Source organism: Anomaloglossus baeobatrachus, chromosome 10 (assembly GCF_048569485.1).
Source record: "Anomaloglossus baeobatrachus isolate aAnoBae1 chromosome 10, aAnoBae1.hap1, whole genome shotgun sequence".
In the NCBI taxonomy this organism is placed as follows: domain Eukaryota; kingdom Metazoa; phylum Chordata; class Amphibia; order Anura; family Aromobatidae; genus Anomaloglossus; species Anomaloglossus baeobatrachus.
In genome coordinates, this window is record NC_134362.1 from 157,513,823 (window position 1) to 157,534,673 (window position 20,851).

Consider the following 20,851-nt stretch of genomic DNA (forward strand, 5'->3'; position numbering starts at 1 on the left):
ATACGTCCTTCACAAAGTTTAATCTGCCCAATTGGACCATACAAGACTGGAGTAAGGTAATATTCTCTGATGAGTCTAATTTTCAGCTTTGCCCAACACCTGGTTGTCAAATGGTTAGCCGGAGACCTGGAGAAGCATACAAGCCACAGTGTCTTGCACCCACTGTGAAATTTGGTGGAGGATTGGTGATGATCTGGGGATGCTTCAGCAAGGCTGGAATTGGGCAGATTAAACTTTGCGAAGGACATATGAATCAAGCCGCATACAAGTTATCCTGGAAAAACAGTTGCTTCCTTCTGCTGAGGCAATGTTCCCCAACTCTGAGGACTGTTTTTTACAGCAGGACCATGCCACACAACTAGGTCAATCAATGTGTGGATGAAGGATCACCACATCAAAACCCTGTCATGGCCAGCTCAATCTCCAGACCTGAACCTCATTGAAAACCTCTGGAATGTATTCAAGAGGAAGATGGATAATCACAAGCTATCAAACAAAGAACTGCTTGAATTTTTGTGCCAGGAGTGGCATAAGGTCACCCAAAAGTTGTGTTAAAACCAGGGGGGAAGCAGCCAAGACACATGAAAGCTGTGATTAAAAATCATGGTTATTCCACAAAATATTGATTTCTGAACTGTTCCTGAGTTAAAACATTAATATTGATGTTTCTAAATGATTATGACCTTGTTTTCTTTGCATTATTAGAGGTCTGAAAGCAATGCATTTTTTGTTATTTTGACCATTTCTCATTTTCAGAAAAAAAATACAAAATTTATTGCTTGGAAATTCGGAGACATGTCAGTAGTTTATAGAATAAAAGAACAATTTACATTTTACTCAAAAATATAAAAGAAAAAAATCAGAAAAACTGACAATTTTGCAGTGGTCTCTTAATTTTTGCCAGAGCTGTATCTGATCAGCTCCTCCTGCTCTTTTAAGTGTGCCCATTGTGGCCCACTGTATTTATTAGGGGAGCCCTCCTCCACCATTGACAGACACTGAGTATATGGAGGTAGGAGACTTGGGAGCAGTTTTATGTGAATTCATCAGATTCCAGGCGTCCACTGCCGTCTGGCTGAAATGCTGCTGACCAGACAGCACAATTGGCTTTGGTTGGACAAACTATTTAAGATAAAAAGTTGGACTTTTATATGTAAAACAACCAGAGCTTTAACTTTTTAACTTTCTCTTTACTGTGAAATGCATCCTCACCTTCGCTATCTGGTCAAACTTTCCAAACAGCTCATTCAGCATGACAACAAGTTCCTTCGGGGAACAGTCACTGGCAAGTCGTGTGAAGCCCACAATATCCGCATACAGAATACTGAAAGGGAGGAAAGGAGCAATGAATAAAACAAGAAAATTAGTCAATCAACCGTGTAGTCGTTTGTATTTTATAATGTAAGAACCGTTGAGTATAAAGAGTTTTTGCGGTTACACTTACCTGACGTTTTGGTGCCGCTTTACATATAAGCTATGGAAGTTTTTGTCGGGTTGGCGAATGTCGTTGGTTTCCTTTAGTCTGTCCTGAATTGCCAACTTCATCTCCATTGATATATAGACAGGCAGGACGGACAACAGAAGGCTCTCCTGGGAAGGGGGCCAGGTATGGGAGTTACATTGAGTAATACTCAATTGATATGAAATACTGAGAGAGAATGGTGAAAGGAGTGAAAGAGGAAAAGGTAGCGAGGAATAGAAAGAAGAATGGGAAAGTGTTAGAGAAGGATAGGATAGAGTCATTTCTACAGCGCATGTCCATATGTAGACTGTATCAGGATGACAATATGTATACTTACTGTGTTCAATCTATTAAACTGCTCATAAATTAGTATCAATAGAGCTTATTGACTACAATATCTGTATGGGACTTCCCAATTGTTGTGAAAACGAAGATCTCTTAAGTTGTATTTCTCTGGGAGAGGCCAATGTCATATATCTCCAACTAATCTCCGTCTCCTTGGATTGTGCAGGTTTATGGAGAGGTCATCGAAAATAGAGGTCATCGAAAACAGCTAGATTATGTGTATGGTAATTCACAGTCCTATCATCAGTAAGAACAAGACTGGAGTACAAGCCACGTGGCCAAATATCAAAGTATGGGGAGGCCACACAGCCACATGGATGTGAACATTGTCGGGTTGCCACAATGTTCACAAACAAGACTTGTTTGTTGGGGTTGGGTAAGCTTGCAGGTTACATTAGGTTGCAATGAAGCATGGTCCTATTACGTATAATCTCTGACTGTCACAAGGAGGTTTTTACAGACATCGCCAACTGTCATGGCGGCGTCAGAATCTGTGGAGACTAGAGATTCTGGCACTTTGCCTGTTAACTTCTGTGATGTGTGTGATCAGCGCAGGCAGACTCTGGCATTGCTTCACACACTTGTAGTTCATAAGCAGGCAAGCAAGAGTTAATCTATGCTGGGCTGCTTGTTAGTCTTCTTTGATTACATGCTGTGGGGGAGCCAGTCACATTTGTTCCACTAAATCATTCAAAATAGAAGGAAACTCCTCCACTCCTATATATGCTGGCTGGGCGATTCCATTAATGCCAGCTATAGCTTCTCTGGTCTGGTGAGATGTTGTGATCCAGACTGGTGCCTGTAGTAATTCATTGCTGTGAGCAGTTGTGGTGTTAACCCTTGTTATCCTTTTGTTGCTGCCTTACTTCTCTTGTTTTTCTCCTTAGTTTCTCACTGTTTACTCCTATGAGTTTGCAGTGTGTCTGAGTTTTGGTTTTCCCTGTCTGCCTTTATCTGTGTTTCCATCACACTCCTGCCCCTTATTGATTAGTTCTGGTCAGGAGTTAAGCAAGGCACCGGACTCCAGCATCTCCATTATCAGTGGTAATCCGGAGGTTAGAGATAGCTAAGGTTCGCTAGCATGAACAACAGTATAGGAGCCCCCTCTCTCTCAGTATCCTGCAGTCACATTGTGATACTGGCAGTGCGATGTGGCACCATGTAGTCCCAATCTAATCTTGCAGCTTCAGAAGTGAAAAAAAAAAGTTGTAGATGAAAGTGTAGAAGAGCAGAAAAGTAACTTAGCCAATCAGATTAAAAGGAATCTGTTAAATATTTTTACTACTCCATTTGAGAGCAGCAGAATATAGGGGCAGAGATCCTGATTCCAGCGATGTGTCACATATAGGGCTGCTTGCTGCAGTTTTGATTAAAATATAATAATCAAAATTTCCGTATAAATATCACCATTAAATTTCAATAAATATCAAAAATACCTTCAGATAAAAAATTTGTTAGAATTAAATAAAGGGAATGATGGTGCAAATATCATTAAAATTATTATTTTTATTCAACAATTAAAATAAATATTTTACAAATCCATATAAATATTAGCACCCCCTGAGGAAAGGATCGCTGAAACACGTGTCGGGGCTTTGCGGTACACTTTGGAGCTTTTACAGATCACTTAAGGTATCATTTTCCTTGCAATTTAAATAATTGTTAAAATATTATTACATAGGATCATTATACCACAACCTTATTTATATATGACATAGGATTTAGATACAATTTTGCACTGTGCACTTTGTCATATATTAGGGATTGACTTTTTAAGTGATCTTGGCATTATGCACTTTATTTTCCTAGTAAAACCGCTGCTATAATTTATGGGACATTTTTTCCTGCCTAATATTTATATGGATTTGTAAAATATTTATTTTAATTGTTGAATAAAAATAATAATTTTAATGATATTTGCACCATCATTCCCTTTATTTATTTAATTCTAACGAATTTTTTATCTGAAGGTATTTTTGATATTTATTAGTTTTGATTAAAACAGTTTTGCCTGCTACAGCTCTATCAGTTCTCTGAATGCTGAGTCCTGTATAACCACCAACCGTACCATTGATTAGCAGCTTTCTGTGCACGCTGTGCATAGGCAGAAATCTGCCAATCCGTTTTGGGGTGGGACAATGCAGAGCTCATTAATATGGAGGATTAAATGGCAGCAAGTTTAATTACAGTAAGAAGCCCAGTAACATCGCTGGGATCAAGGTCTCTTTCTCTACGTTTTGCTGCTATCAGACTACCGGACATATCAAAAACCTGATGACAGATTCCCATTGTATATTGAACATGAAAGCTTTTTGGCTATAAGTAGATGGTTTATCCAAGTTTTCTCCCAATCCTCTTATGCATTATCCATAGCTGGGTCTTCAAAATTAACAAAAAAACATAAAAGTGCTGAGCTGAGTGCTTCTTGCCACCCTTCACTGCAAAATTATATATCATTATATAAAGAGGAAGAGCATAAACAAAGGCAAATGCATAAAATGATACATGGTCCCATACCTGCAGGAGCATTTTCCATCATGAATAACTGTTTTTTTTTGGCAGCTATACAGAGTTTATCATTAATTCAAAAGGGGTAAAGTATTTCCTACTTTGCAATGAATTCTTTCAGGTCACATTGTAGCAGTTTGTTCCAAGGTTTATTGTACCTTGAAGAAACTTTGGCAAAAGTTGAGCAAGAAGTGGTACTAGCAGAACCATTTTGAGTAACTGTTTCTTCATTGTAAGATGACCACCGGACACATCATAGATGGGAGATATGTATCACAGAGGTGGATATACTCAGTGATGTAAACCTGGAAGCAAGCTCCAGTACATATAGTACTGAGAGGATTAATAGGGCTGACAAAGGCCAGGTTAACGAGCAGTCAGAGAGAGATGTGGGACTGGCTGCTCACATAACCCCATACTGGGGAGTGTTATGGAGGACATGGGAAAGTCCAGGTGAATTCATTAGCTGTCTGTGTATGGAGGTAAAAAGTCCTCCCGTGTGAAATCTCCATGTGAGCCATATCCCATATGAATGGCTGGACTGTGAGATGTACACTGGCACTGTATGTCTTTTGTCTATTGACCTATGCCTGTTCACGAACACAATACAGATTTGATTCTGAAATGTGCAAATTACTTAACTTGTTTTTATTGAACATACACTGTGTGCAGAATTATTAGGCAAATGAGTATTTTGATCACATGATACTTTTTATACATGTTGTCCTATTCCAAGCTGTATAGGCTCGAGAGCCAACTACCAATTAAGTAAATCAGGTGATGTGCCTCTCTGTAATGAGGAGGGGTGCGGTGTAATGACATCAACACCCTATATAAGGTGTGCTTAATTATTAGGCAACTTCCTTTCCTTTGGCAAAATGGGTCAGAAGAGAGATATGACGGGCTCTGAAAAGTCCAAAGTTGTGAGATGTCTTGCAGAGGGATGCAGCAGTCTTGAAATTGCCAAACTTTTGAAGCGTGATCACCGAACAATCAAGCGTTTCCTGGCAAATAGCCAACAGGGTCGCAAGAAGTGTGTTGGGCAAAAAAGGCGCAAAAAAACTGCCCATGAATTGAGGAAAATCAAGCGGGAAGCTTCCAAAATTCCATTTGCCACCAGTTTGGCCATATTTCAGAGCTGCAACGTCACTGGAGTATCAAAAAGCACAAGGTGTGCCATACTCAAGGACATGGCCAAGGTAAGGAAGGCTGAAAAACCACCAGCTTTGAACAAGAAACATAAGATAAAACGTCAAGACTGGGACAAGAAATATCTTAAGACTGATTTTTCAAAGGTTTTATGGACTGATGAAATGAGAGTGATTCTTGATGGGCCAGATGGATGGGCCAGAGGCTGGATCAGTAAAGGGCAGAGAGCTCCACTCCGACTCAGACGCCAGCAAGGTTGGAGGTGGGAAACTGGTATGGGCTGGTATCAGCAAAGATCAACTTGTGGGACCTTTTCAGGTTGAGGATGGAGTGAAGCTCAACTCCCAGGCCTACTGCCAGTTTCTGGAAGACAACTTCTTCAAGCAGTCGTACAGGAAGAAGTCGGTATCGTTCAAGAAAAACATGATTTTCATGCAGGACAATGCTCCATCACATGCATCTAACTACTCCACAGCGTGGCTGGCCAGTAAAGGTCTAGATGAAAAATGAAGATGATATGAAGATGAAAAAATAATGACATGGCCCCCTTGTTCACCTGATTTGAACCCCATAGAGAACCTGTGGTCCCTCATAAAATGTGAGATCTACAGGGAGGGAAAACAGTACACCTCTGGGAGCAGTGTCTGGAGGCTGTGGTGGCTGCTGCACGCAATGTTGATCGTAAACAGATCAAGCAACTGACAGAATCTATGGATGGTCGGCTGCTGAGTGTCATCATAAAGAAAGGTGGCTATATTGATCACTAATTTTTTGGGGTTTTGTTTCTGCATGTCAGAAATGTTTATTTCTAAATTTTGTGCAGTTATATTGGTTTACCTGGGGAAAATAAACAAGTGAGATGGGAATATATTTGGTTTTTATTAAGTTGCCTAATAATTCTGCACAGTAATAGTTACCTGCACAAACAGATATCCTCCTAAGATAGTCAAATCTAAAAAAAAAACACTCCAACTTCCAAAAATATTAAGCTTTGATATTTATGAGTCTTTTGGGGAACATAATTGTTGATCAATAATAAAAAAAATCCTCTAAAACACAACTTGCCTAATAATTCTGCACACGGTGTATTTGAATAATTTTAGTATGAGATATTTAGTGACTTCTCACCTGTTGCCTCTTTTGCATTTCCAGTTTCATCTTTACCCGAATGCATTTTGCTGTGTAATTGTACAGGTCCCTGGAGGCGTCCTGCATGTGGTATTTGTGAAATGCTCCTATAAGATTCCCACAGAGGAATATAATGGCATTTGCAATAAGCTGGAAAATACAAAAATGTCATCAGTTACTAAACAACAACAACAACAAAATAATAAGTACAAAACAAATACATTAAAATCTGTAATGTAGAATTAAAGAGCAATTAGCTCCAGTCTTTGTGGATCAAATAAACAAAATTTGTCTAAGTAATCACTGGAATCAGAGTTTCTGCCCCTTCACCATGCAATTGTGACGCCCTGGCCGGGCCAGGTAGTCACAAATAGGGCCCCACACAACACCCTTCCCTCACAGGTGACATCAGCCAAACCCTTAAAACCCTAGTCACCCCCTAAGGGCTTGATAGACACACCAGGGGGCGGACCCAGGCAGTTGGAAGACACCCACCTAGGAGTTTTAGACAGTCCAGGGCGGGGAAAGCAACAGTTCAGTCAGAGACTGGAGTTATAGAGTTCAAGGATAGTGGAGGTCAGGCCTGTGTCTCAGGCCTGAAGTAGAACTGACAGGTACCAGGGTAGGAGCCCTGGTGCCTTTGGCCAGGAGGCAGACGGCGGTCTACGTCTGCAGGAGCCGGGAAGACGGCTCGGTGAAACAGAGTTGGACCGGGACAGGGTAGTGGCCCGCCGGTACCGACCCGAGGAACCGACTTGGAAACCGGAGCACACAGGGGGGTACTCAGACCCTGAAGCTAGGTCCAGAAGAGACTGGAACTGGTTAATTAACTGATTGCGGCCAGGACTAGAGGTCCTGTCCCACCCAAAGTCCCGATTGAAGGCAACAGCCCACCGAGGGGGATAACAGGCTACTGCCACGGCTCAGAGATCCCACGGGCCAGCGTCTGCGGGCAAGGGCTCCTTAGGCCACATCCAGCCGGGAGTGGACTCCTGAAGTTGCAAGCACAGGCAGTCCACCGTTCTAAAACAGGTGCAGGAGAAAGACAGAGACCACAAGCCGGTTGGGGGAACCAGGACGCAGCCGGCTGCGGGCACCAACCACCATCACCTTGGTTTACCAGAGACTCGTGTGTTTTCTTAATAGTGAGTACACCAGCACCCTGCGGTCGCCCATCTTCCTGCACCACCAAACCCCAACGGGTCCCGGGGCCACCATCCCTGCCCATGGAGGGGTTAACAACTTGCTGCATAACCTCTCCCCCCGGGTGCTCCGTAACTGCAGCGGTGGTGTCCAATATCACCACATACCGTGGGTGGCATCACGAACCTAGTACGGCCCAGCCCGTACATATACGTCCATCAAATCCCCCTTTTTCATTCGGAGTGTCCGCGGGATCCCCCGGGTCTGGAGACCCTCGAGCCACCCACCGGAAGGTCCAGACCTGAGCAGCGTCAGGCTGCTGGCACGGGAGCGGCACACAATTCTCAGCAAAAACCTGCTTATAGATTCCTTTTAAAGTAGCACTGCAGCATTTAGCTTTTTTGAAGGTTATAGGTTGCCTTTAAAAGAACATCTTTGTCATGGTATACCATGGTTTTCTCACTGTACTCCTCGCTCCGCCCCCTACCCATAGAGTATACTAGGCTCATAAGTGGGAAAAGGAAGAAGGACTCTGTGATAAGGTATAATACAGTTCTTATATTCACCTTTAATATTGATTTATGTAAAGTAACCATAGCCGAGCCATATCTAAATATCTTAAAATTATACTAATATAGGAGGAAAAACCCCCAACGTTTTTTTATTTTATTTTTATTGCCAGACTGCTATGGAGCAATGATAACTCCTGCTGCTTAAAGGGGTGGTTCACCCATTTTTTTTTTATTTTCTCTATGAGTATGTAACTTACCATTATAGGCGTTTTCTGCATTGGCTTCTATTTGCACTTCTGGCACTGAGCGGCGCTATCCTGCACGCTTAGTGCCGGTCACATGACCCCCTGGTGCTGTGGCCGCTAGTATCCTCTTACATCCCATCAAGTTCCGGGCTCTCAAACTTGACGGTTACGTCAGAGGATGCTGGCGCCACTCACAGTGATTGACAGGGCTGTGGGCAGTGACTACCGCACGTCACAGCCCAGCATCGAGGGGAGGATCTGGAGGGTGCCAGTGTGGAGCGGTGAAGACAGCTTAGCGTCCGGCAGATGGTGAGGCACGGGGCGCCAGTGTGGAGTACGGGGGGGGTTCTTCAGCTGAAATCCCCCCTGTCACGTAAGTACTGATCTCACTCTCCACCCGCCCGCTCTGCTGCGATGTCAGGAGAATGGGCGGTGTCGGCCGGTGTGATCATGTGATCCTCCCGCCAGCACTAAGGCTATGTGCGCACTAGAGATGTGAAGTTTCTCGAGAAAATCTTCTCGAGAAACTTCTGGGAGTGAAAGATTTGATGACCTCCGGAAAAAATACGCGGCAAAAGCGCATGCGGATTTGCCGCGGATTAGCCGCGGATTTACCGCGGATTTGCCGCGATTTTTCCGGGGGTGGTTCCCTGCGGATTTTTGCAGTCAGTACTGCAGAAATCCGCGGGATACCTGCGGATTTAATGGACATGTTCATTTTCTCAAGAAACTTTCTCGAGTAACTTTTCTCAAGAAACTTTCTTGAGAAAAATCCGCACCAGTGCGCACAGCTTTTTTTTTTTCTCATAGAATTTCATGGGAAATGTCTGCACAAAGATTGCAGACATTTCTCAAGAAATTTCCGCGGCAAATCCGCGGGTATTTTGCTCTAGTGCGCACATAGCCTAAAGGACGCAGCAAGACACTGACAAGCTGGTGACATGCAGCACCGCATGTGTCAGAGCAGAGCATGTCACTGCTCTGCTCTGTCACTTGTCCTGCTGCATGGGACCAACTGTCTGCACTCTGTCACCTGCACCACAAGTCACAGAGTGGAGCAAGTTGGTGACAGAGCCCCTCTCTCCCCCTCTCTTCTCTCCCCCCACTCTTCTCTCCCCCCACTCTCTTCTCCCACCCCTCCCCTCTTCTCTCCCACCTCTTTTCTCCCCCTCCCATCTTCCCCATCTCTTTTCCCTCTCTCTTTTCCCTCCCTCTTTTCCCTCCCTCTCTCTTTTCCCTCCCTCTCTCTTTTCCCTCCGTCTCTCTTTTCCCTCCGTCTCTCTTTTCCCTCCCTCTCTCTCTCTTTTCCCTCCCTCTTTCTCTCCTGGCATGGTCAGTACAGAAATCTCTTGATCATGGAGAGGTGAGAGGGAGTAATTAACATGGAGTCCCTAATGTGTCTGTGTATTTATTTCTAATAAAGTATTTTTCTCTGTGTGATGTCTTTTTTTTTTTAACCCTTTATTGGAGATTCTTAATGGCCAGGTCAAATTTGGCCTGACATTAAGAATCTTGGGCTTTATACCAGCTGGTAAAACATAGCTGGTATTAACCCCTTATTACCCAGCGTGCCACCTGCCACCAGGTCCACTGTCAGAGTTGGATACAGCGCTAGAAGATGGCGCTTCTATGAAAGCGCCATTTTCTGGGGCGGCTGTGGACTGCTATTCACAGCGGGGGGCCCAGAAAGCTTGGGCCACCCTGCGCTGCGGATTCCAATCCCCAGCTGCCTAGTTGTACCTGGCTAAACACAAAAAATGAGCGAAGCCCACGTTATTTATTTTTTTTAATTATTTCATAAAATTCATTAAATAATTAAAAAAAAAGGGCTTCCCTATATTATTGGTTTCCAGCCGGGTACAAATAGGCAGCTGGGGGTTTGGGGCAGTCCGTACCTGCCTGCTGTACCTGGCTAGCGTACAAAAAATATGGCGAAGCCCACGTCATTTTTTAAAAAAGTTTTTTAGGCAATAACGTTTATAAAAAATAAAAAAAAAGGCTTCCTGGATTTTCCATTATCAGTGAAGGTAACACCAAGCAGCGGGGGTTAGCAGCCAGTAGCTGCTTGGGTTACCCTTAGCAATAGAAAATGCAGCGGGAGCCCACACTTTTTTTTACCCCTAACCCTAGGGTTAGGGTTATGTGATTGGTTTTTTTTTTTTTTTTATTTTTAATGAATTTTTTAAAAAAAAATCGACATGGACTTCGTCCATCGAGCACCAGAGCATTTTACTGCTCATTCATCCCTACTCCTGACCACAGCGCCAGCAGAACAAGTAATCAGATGACTCCAGTGTCGGCCGATTACTTGTTCTGTGTCCCCCTGCATCCATCACAGCGTGTGCGGGCTGTGAGGTCACCTGAGTTCAGTCCAGCACTGAAGTCAGCTGAACTCAGCTGAACTCCAGCCCGCACACGCTGTGATGGATGGGACAGAGGGGGACACAGAACAAGTAAGGCCTAAGCCACATGGCGAGAAAAACGGTGCGAGTGGAGTGCGATAAAATATCGCATTCCATTTGGACCAATATTAGCTTGTGTATCAGCGCACATGAGCAATTATTTTCTCAGCCCTAATGGGACAGAGAAAACAATCGCAGGATGCTGCAACTGTAATGCGAGACTCTTTCTCTTTTACCCATTCAAGTTTATGGGGTGAGAGAAAAATCGCACTGCACTTGCGGTACATAGGTGTACCGCGAGTGCAGAGCGAGAATCGCAATAGCAGACTATGGAGGAGAGAGGGAGAGAAATCCCTCCCACCCCTCCTCAGTGCCGGCCCGCCCCTCTTGAGTGAAGGACCGCCCCCCGCAGCTAAGGTCTGCTCGCACAACCGGACCTCAGTCGCAGGGATACTAGCATGACACTCAGCTCTGCTGTACTGAGCGTGAGCCGAGTATCATGCGAGGGGATAGCAGTAATCCCAGTGTGGCCCTAGCCTAATCGGCCGACACTGGAGTCAGCTGATCTGAACTCAGCTGAACTCCTGTACACACAGCCCGCACACGGTCACAGGCAGTGACTGCTGTTAAGGCTACATTCACATGACCGTTCCATTTTTGTGGGCCGCAAAAAAACGGTCCTTTTTTTTCACGGATGCATCAGTGTGCCTTCCGGTTTTTTTTGCGGACTGCAAAAACGGAAGCAGCAAGAAAGATAAATAGAGAAGTAGATATAGAGATGGATAGATAGATAGAGAGACAGAGCGATAGAGGGATGAATGAATGAATGAATGAATGAATAGAGGGATAGATAGATAGATAGATAGATAGATAGATAGATAGATAGATAGATAGATAGATAGATGAGAAAGACATATATAATGTCCTACCCCCCTGCATATTCTAAGCTGGCACCCTTTTGTGACTTTCATGTGGCACTAAGGTGCTTAGCCTTATATTTAGCCAAAAAATAAATAATAAAAAAAATAACATGCGGTCCCCCCTATCTTTTGTAGCCAGCTAGGGTAAAGCAGACGGCTGCAGCCTGCAAACCACAGCTGGCAGCTTCACCTTGGCTGGTAATCCAAAACTGAGGGCACCCCATGCTGTTATTTTAAAGTAAATAAATAATTTAAAACAAAAAACATGGGGTCCCCCCCAAATTGGATCAGCAGCCAATGTAAAGCGGACAGCTGTGGTCTGGAATTCTCAGACTAGGGAGGTCCACTGCTATTGGACACTACCCAGCCTAAAAATAGCAGGCTAAAGCCACCCAAGAAGTGGCGCATCCATTAGATGCGCCAATCCTGCTGCTTCGCCCCAGCTCATCCCGTGGCCCTGGTGCGGTGGCAAACGGGGTAATATATGGGGTTAATACCAGATGTGTAATGTCACCTGGCATCAAGCCCTGGGGTTAGTGATGTCAGGCGTCTATCACATACCCAACATCATGAACCCAGTCAGTAAAAAAAAAAAAAAAAAAAAAAAAAAAAATAGACAACAAACACATTTTTATTTGAAAAAACACTCCCCCAACACATTCCCTCTTTCACTAATTTATTAGAAAGAAAAACAAATCCAGGTTTAGTGTAATCCAAGGGGGTCCCACGACGATCCATACCATAGTCCCTGTCCCAATCAATGAAGAACAGAATGTTCCCCATTGGCTGGGAGAGCCATGCAGTGACCTGAGCTAACATCAATAAGTCAGCCCAGGTCACTGCAGGGCATGACGAGTGGTGCTGTCAGGAGGTTAGCGAGGTACATTTCCTGCGGTGATCGCTGAACTCCTGACAGCAGCGCTGTCACTGAATTCAATGACCGTCGACTTCACAAACCAAGTATCGCGAGCTGCCCGTGACGTCACCACTAGTCACAGTCTCGGGTCGACAGCGAGAGGTGATGTGACAAGCGGCGGGCATAGAAGGCAGTGACAAGCACTGACGTCAGGAGTGAAGGACTTCATCACCGCAGTAATAAACTTACTAAGCTCCTGACGGTAGCGCTTGTCATCTCCGCGGCTGCTGACACTGAAGTGCGGGCAGCTGCTGACACTGCTGTGTGGGCAGCCGCGGGGCTGGGGCTGGAGCGGGACACAGACTGCACGGGCACCCGACGGAAGTCACACGGAAGTGCTTCCATGTGGCTTCCGGGAAGTTTGCGGACCCATTGACTTGTATTGAGTCACGGTCCGTTATTACGGAGCAGAATAGGACATGTTCCATAATAACGGAGCGGACATACGGCATCCGATGTGTTTTTTTGTAGGATCGGATGCACATGGAAGTGCTACCATGTGCCATCCAATCCTACACAAAAGATATTGAAAAGATGGTCCTGTCTGTGGGTCCACAAAAAAACAGTAAATGACCAGGACAAACGGAAAGGTCATGTGAATGAACCCACCTGCAGCCATTGCAGCGTGTGCGGGCTGTGAGATCAGGAGTCAGTTGACTCCAGTGATGGCCGATAAATTCTGTGTCCCGCTGCAGAAGGATCTGGTAAAATAACAGTTGCATGCGTTGCACATTTAATCCACAGGATCCGGTTATATGCGGTTTGCGTTTTTTTGCCTACAGACAAAAAAACACTGATGTGAAAGTAGCCTGCAAAATGCATGCCACACGAATGATACGGACGACACACAGACTAGGCAAGAGGGAAAAAAAAAGGCAATCTCATGACCCATTTTTTTTTCCCAATTATTTTTTTCACATGTTGCGCCGGCTAATAATCATAATTAATGTATACACACACACACTATGAACTATATGAGAACAAGCAGAAGATAGAAGCTTCCCCTGGTTGTGCAGAGATGGGAGCTTCGGCTGTCTGTGTGATTGCGCTCAGTGCATCCACACTGGAAAGAGACAGGGAGGAGACTTTGGGTGGTGAGGAGAGCTGAGTGGGTGTGTTAGATACAGTGGGTGTGTTAGATACAGCCCTAGAGCCACAAAGAATTATGGGAGTTGTAGGAACTGAACCCAGGAAGTCAGAAGAGAGATTAACCCCATCAGAGCTGGAGCCAGCAATGAGGATGTGCTGCTAGAACACAATAAAAGGTAATATTGCTGAAAAAACATAATAGATGTGTGGAGAGGCACATATTAGCAAGATTTATCAGAAAAAAAAAAAAACAGTTTTTGTAACTGGACAACTTCTTTAAACAAACATAGCAGATTGGACCTTGACAAGGTAGACATCCCTGAAGTCTATGTTTTAACCCTTGCAGCATGCTGGCCTTAGCTTACATAGAAAAACCTACTGGCAAATTGTCTTTAAATCGTCAGACTGAAGAGTTTTCTTTCCTTTCAGAAGAAAGCTAATTTGCACATTGTTTTGTTTTATTTGTTCTGGGGTTTTTTCTCCAAATGGAGCATTGTCAATTAGATTCTACTCATCTAGTCTCCTTAAGTCTTTCCTAAAATAGTATTTTTCTTTACAGTCACTTCAAAGCCCTGTCAAGTCAAGGACACAGCTTGTTTAATAATCACAACTTCAATTAATATTTTGTGAATGATCCTGGTATGCGATAATTAAAAGTTAAAGTGCTGACTCTGGTCTTATCACCTCATTTGCAAAATACATACATAAATCACTTCAAAGCAGCACTATAAAACTCTGCGCTTCATTACTAAAATATTGACAGTCTGAAATTCATTTTGCTCACGCGACATTCCACACATGGGAAGTGCCGGCTGGAGGAATAATATCAGACAATGGGGCAGGTGAAGGAGCCTCACTGATCGTGTAAAGGTACTGTCACACATAACGAGATCGCTAGCGAGATCGCAGCTGAGTCACCGGTTTGGTGACGCAGTAGCGATCCCGTTAGCGATCTCGTTATGTGTGACACTTACCAGCGATCAGGCCCCTGCTGTGAGACCTCTAGTCGTTGCTGAATGGTCCAGGTCATTTTCTTCAAAGGCGATGTCCTGCTGGGCAGGACACATCGCTGTGTGTGACACTGTGTGACAGAGTCCCAGTGACTGCTGAGATCATTATACAGGTGGCTACTGAGACCTGTATTGTTCCTGCATCGCTGGTAAGATCTGACTGTGTGACATCTCACCTGCGACCTCCCAGCGACTTACCTGCGATCCCTATCAGGTCGCATCGTTTTCGGGATCGCTGGTAAGTCGTTGTGTGTGACTGGGCCTTTAGGCTATGTTCACACAGTGCGTTTTTGCTGGAGCAAAAGCTGATCTTGCGGCAGTAGAAAAAACTTTTTGCTGCTTTTCTGCTACATTTTTAGTGTGTCATTTGTCTACAGTACATTTTTAAATAAAGTAATTTTGTTCACCAAAAACACAGCAAAAAAAAAACAACAAAAACCGCAGCTGTTTTTTTTTTACTCTCATTGCATAACAGACCACCAGTCATTGATGGCATATCCTTTGAATAAGCCATAGAAGTTTGAAAGGTTATTTCCATCTTCATATATGGATATCTTCGGACAGTTCTTGAAAAAATAAGCCCTTTTACAATTTACTGCTTATTAAAATTTGCAACCATTCTTGAGATACTAACACTTATCTTTTGTTTATTGCTCGTTGCCTAGGACACCGACCACTACGGCTGTCTAGATTATAAACTCTGCACTGAAACTAGCTTGGATTAAAAAGAAACAGCACTTTCCAGTTATACCAGCAAGCTTCAAAACCGCATCTACAAGTTCAATGGAAGAGAGCTTGTAAACACTGCAAATGTTCTGCTGTCAAGTAGCTGTGGTCAGTTTGGTAACAACTTAAGATGAGAATAACCCTGAAAGACAGTAATTCAGCTTAAAGGGAATGTCAGGTGATTCTGTAGTAAAATATTAATGTTTCAGTAAGTTGTATTGCTCTACCTTATCCTGTTATCTTGCTGTAAGCTCTGTAGAATACAGTGTCTGGTGCAGGTTAGTCAAGTGTATGTAAATACAACTTATATATTCACTGCTCCTCCTTCCAGTGCATTCACTATCACTGCTGAGAGGTGGGAGGGAGTATAAGTGGGGGCATTAGTGCAAATTCAGTTCAGATTTACTTTCACTGATGCCTGTGCTGAGAGGTGAAAGGATGGAGCAAGGAATATGCAGCTTGTATTTTTATATGCTTGACTAGTTACTAGGTCACAATGAATTCTATAGAGCTTACAACAAGATAACAGGATAAGGAAGAGCAATAAAACCTAGTGATTCTGAAAGGTCTCCTTAAGCCTTATTTAAAGAGAACATTAGTATTGTATTAGAAATCACCTGACAGATTCTCTTTAAGAAGATTTACATCATGTTCTTCTCCTCATTGAGCACCCATTGTGGGGTTCTGTCTCAATAGTCAAAAAAAGATTCCCCTGACATAACCCATCACTTGAATTAGGCAAATTAAGGCTAAAATAAGAAATGTTGGACCGGGACTCCATTTGATTTTTAGTCCCATGGTGTCCACTTCTTTTGTTGAACATAATGGTGTAGACTTTAATTGGGAAAAAAAAACGGCACCACCAGAAAAAGGTCAAAAATAGTCAATCGAACTCAGTAGTTGGACCCACACATATAAACGTAGTTATTACATATACTGTGGATTCATAATGTTATATCCACTCAGATGTTCTATGTTCATTTTACTAGTGTTCTTCCTTCACAGTTCACAAGCACATGGCTTTCAAGACCGGGGCAGATTCCAGAGAGCTCATGAAGCTAATCCATCTCTTTTAGAATCTGTTTTTGTCTGTTTGGTCAATGGTCTATTGTGTATGGAGGCGCCACCTTATCGATGGTCGGTAGAGATGTCTTATGTCTGATTTTCAACTGCTGATCGTATTTTCTTCCCTGTGATAAGCTGCCGGTTTACGAGTCAGTCAGAGGGTTTCTCATAGAGCACTCCTGTGTATGGGAGTGTTGGGGGTCGGTTGAATGATCGGCTGAAGCATTGTTTGGCCGACGGCCATCTAACGTCCATGGCCAGCCTTCGAGTTAGTTAGTATGATTGGTTTTACACACTCTATAATAAAGCCAAGTCCGTATTCTGTAAATCACCCCGGATGCATAAGGTGGCCCTGACAATACACTAGGTGTAATTGTCTGCTGATTATACCAGTGACCTCACGGCCGCCCCAGGAGCTTGTCTGCGGAGGATATGAGATCATGGAGGACTGCTTTGTAGACTCATTTTTCAGCCTGACTCATAGTTGTAGCTAATCAGCTTAACGTCCCGGCCATGAGACCGCTGGGTAATGTATGGGAAAAGAATCCAGTGCAGGCAATGAGGATAGCAAAAAGGAATTTACTGGTCATCTCTGCAATGCCATCCATGGGAAGGTTAGGCTTAGGCTTGAAAATGTTGCTGTATACTGTTCTCCAATAACCAGATGACACTATTCTATTTATATAGCATAAGAAATGTTTATTACTTGCTTATTCCATTAAAGCGGGTTTATTTGCCTAGTGTTAGGATCAGGAGACTTTCAGCCAGTCCACATATCTTGGATCATGAAACCCAGGTATTGAAAACCAGCCTAATGCTCTCGGTTTGCTTCTGCTGCATATTTTTATTACTGCACAAATTCAATAATCAGTACAGTAATTACCAGTATATATTTATTGCAGCATTAATGAACTTTTATCTTTGCGCACTTTATTGACCCTTTGAACTATGCCATGGAAATTGCACCACCAGATCCATGGTGTCAGTTTGTTAATAATTAGTAGTTTTATTACTTCTTCAGTCTTTACAAGTGACATCCTATGCAGGCCAGAAACCAAAATGGCGGAGTCTAATGCGATATTCACAGCAACAGAGAGCAGAAGAGTGATAAAATTAGTGTTAATGCAAGGAAAGTCCGCGAAGGATATTCATGGTGATATGTTGCAGACATTAGGGGATCAATGTCCTTCATATTCCACAGTTAAGAAGTGGGTTGCCAAATTTAAAACGGGCCGCATTCAGCACCAAGGATGAGGAACGTCCTGGACAACCGAGAGTGGTTGTTGTTCCAGAGATTGTCGATGCTGTGCACAACCTCATACTGGAGAATCAACAAATTTCAACTAAAGCAATAGCAGACATCATGGGGATTTCCCGTGAACGTGTTTGTGTCGTTATCCATGAACATTTGGTCATGAGGAAGCGATCTGCAAAGTGGGTCCCCAAATGTTTGACAACAGATCAGAGAAGCATGCGAGTGAAAACTTCCCAGTCCATTTGTCAGCGTTTCCGGACTGATAAGAATTTCCTGGATTGACTGGTCACTATGGATGAGACCTGGATTTATTTGTATGACCCTGAAAACAAGAAGCAGTCAAAAGAGTGGAGGCACAGTGGTTCTCCTCATCCAAAGAAGTTCAGGATGCAAAAATCAGCTACTAAGGGGATGGCATCTGTGTTCTGGGATAAGGAGGACATGCTGCTAGTGGACTACCTTCAAAAGGTTTCCATCATCAATGCAGGGTACTAAATTGAACTTTTGGACCAATTGAAGGCAGCTCTGAAGGCCAAAAGGTGCGGCAAGCGGTTCAAAGGATTCTTGTTCCTGCAAGACAACGTCTCCGCTCACACTGCACAAGCAACCACGTCAAAACTGGCAGAGCTGGGCTTCCAGCTGGTTGACCACCCACCTTATTCACCAGATCTAGCTCCCTCTGCCTATCATCTGTTTCCAAACCTGAACAAACACCTCAAGGGTACCAAATTTCACACCATTTCTGGTCCCATGGCTGCTACAGATGCCTGGTTTCAGGCACAACCGAAATCTTTCTTTTTGCTAGGCTTACAGAACTTGGAGTATCGATGTAAGAAGTGTGTTGTCATGAGTGAAGAGTATGTGGAATAAATGTAAAGTTTCATCATCCTATCTCGTTTCTTTCTGGGTAAAGCCAAAGACTTATCAACAGCCCCTGGTACTGGGTTTCCAGAGATTTGAATTTTACGCCAACTAATAAGGATTGTCCGACACCACTTCCTACTTCATCGAGAGGCGACTTATTCATTAGAAAGAGTCATGGTGAAGACATCCCGGCAAATATGTGCAGATGCGTTAACATATGATTTTTTTGTTCAGATCTTTTTGCAGAATTCACCCATCATTTGCTTTTTTATATGTGGATTAGCTGTTTTTGATACAATGTAATTGTTGTCTTTTTGTACAGTATATCCAATAAGTAAATCTAATTTCTATGCATTTTTGCTAGGGTTCATCTTGTATCTTTTGTGCTATGGACGCTATTGAATATGGCTATGTAGCTATTTTTTCAATTATTCCTAGTATTAGTAGCAGCCGATCGGTGAGAACAGATTATGCGGAAGGTGCACAACATATAAGTAAAAAAGGAACAGATTGTGAAATGCTTTAGAATTAGAAGCTCTTAAACCGTTGAGTGTCTGGAATTTATCACCTTTGTCTTTCCAGTCATGGTCAATGAGATTACCTCGAATGCAATGGTGTCACGGGTGTTGGAGGACGTGACGACTGTGATACTAATGACAATGATGTGGGACATTCCCGAGATGATACTGATAATCAGGCAAGATCGCATCCCCAGGGGCAGCATCGTGTACACGGAGAACGTTATAAACAGGAAGAAGGGCACCTAAAAGAGACAGACAGCCGTAATTACAAATATGTTTATAGCAGCGGCAGCATTTTTTGCATTTACAGAAATCATCCCCATTTACAGCAATCTCTATTCCATGGGGCTTACAATTTTATTTTATACACCCACAGGAGGTACAAAATCATAAAAATTTAAAATGGTCATTGTACTTTTAGACAACTTGACCTTAAAGAAGATGTGCACTACTTGGACAACCCCTACCCATTCCTCTTGTTCGCCCCCGTGCGGCCGCGGTTCCAGAGAGTTCTTTATGACACACAAGCCCCACGACCAGTTAGCACCCTGCGTCTGTCTCCCCGCCTTCGGACATTTCAGCAGGATGTGAGCGCTGCACTGACTTCCTGCTCAAATGTCCGAAGGCGGGGAGAAGGAAACCAGCACTGATTGGTCTCGAGGCTAGCATGTCAGAACAATGTCACATGGGACCCGGGTACGCGGCTTTAGACATCACTAGAACAGCGCCGGCACCGGAGAGTTGAGTAGAGGCTTATTTATTTTTACAGGGACAACCAAGAGGAATGAGTAGGGGTTGTCCAAGTAGTGGACAATCCTTTAAATTCATAAATTGATTTGCATACTACTAATTTAGCACATTGTTTAAAAACTTATGTTGCCTTAAAAACAGACAAACCCCCCCCCATTAGGCGTCTCTTCTGTCTACCTTGTCTACTGCCCATTATCAAGTGTAATCCATCTTCAGCAGCAGAGGCACAGAGGTTGGGATTTTATCTCCCCACTGCTACTCTACTAATCCACCAGGCTTAAAGGGGTTATCCACTAATAGGACAACCCTTCTTAATTACTATGAATTCCATGTTAAAATAAATAAAAAAAAGTATACTTATCTCCCGCACTGGCGCTATTCCAGCAATGTCAGCAGGAGATCGGTTATGCTACGTGAGCGCTACAGCCAGCAAACAACCATAGGCTGCAGTTCGCACACTTTCTTCAGACATCTTAGTTTTGTCTTAAGTAAGTGAGAATGAGGCAGGCCATTTTGTCATGCCACACGAGTGCTGCAGTCTGTCCAACACGAGTGCCGCAGTCTATGCCACACGAGTGCCGCAGTCTATGCCACACGAGTGCCGCAGTCTATGCCACACGAGTGCCGCAGTCTATGCCACACGAGTGCCGCAGTCTATGCCACACGAGTGCCGCAGTCTATGCCACACGAGTGCTGCAATCTATGCCACACGAGTGCTGCAATCTATGCCACACGAGTGCTGGGAGACCCGTTACCACCATGGTGGAACATTTTATTTCTATTTATTTTTTTAAGTTTAAACTGAAAAATATTTATTTAAAAAGGTGTTGTCTGGTTAGCG

The 20,851-nt window shown here is 43.6% G+C and overlaps 1 protein-coding gene across 7 annotated transcripts in view; it reads right to left on the reverse strand.

The window, feature by feature from the left end:
* The window catches only part of ADCY7 (adenylate cyclase 7), a 225,804-nt gene that overhangs the window by 51,770 nt on the left and 153,183 nt on the right, over window positions 1-20,851 (reverse strand). For all 7 annotated transcript variants that reach the window (XM_075325745.1, XM_075325741.1, XM_075325742.1 and 4 more), the window contains 4 exons: window positions 19,341-19,502; window positions 6,593-6,742; window positions 1,445-1,590; window positions 1,213-1,324 (listed from right to left, as the gene is read on the reverse strand). In XM_075325745.1, the coding sequence (XP_075181860.1) occupies window positions 1,213-1,324; window positions 1,445-1,590; window positions 6,593-6,742; window positions 19,341-19,502 (570 nt within the window). The remainder of the gene's footprint in view (window positions 1-1,212; window positions 1,325-1,444; window positions 1,591-6,592; window positions 6,743-19,340; window positions 19,503-20,851) is intronic.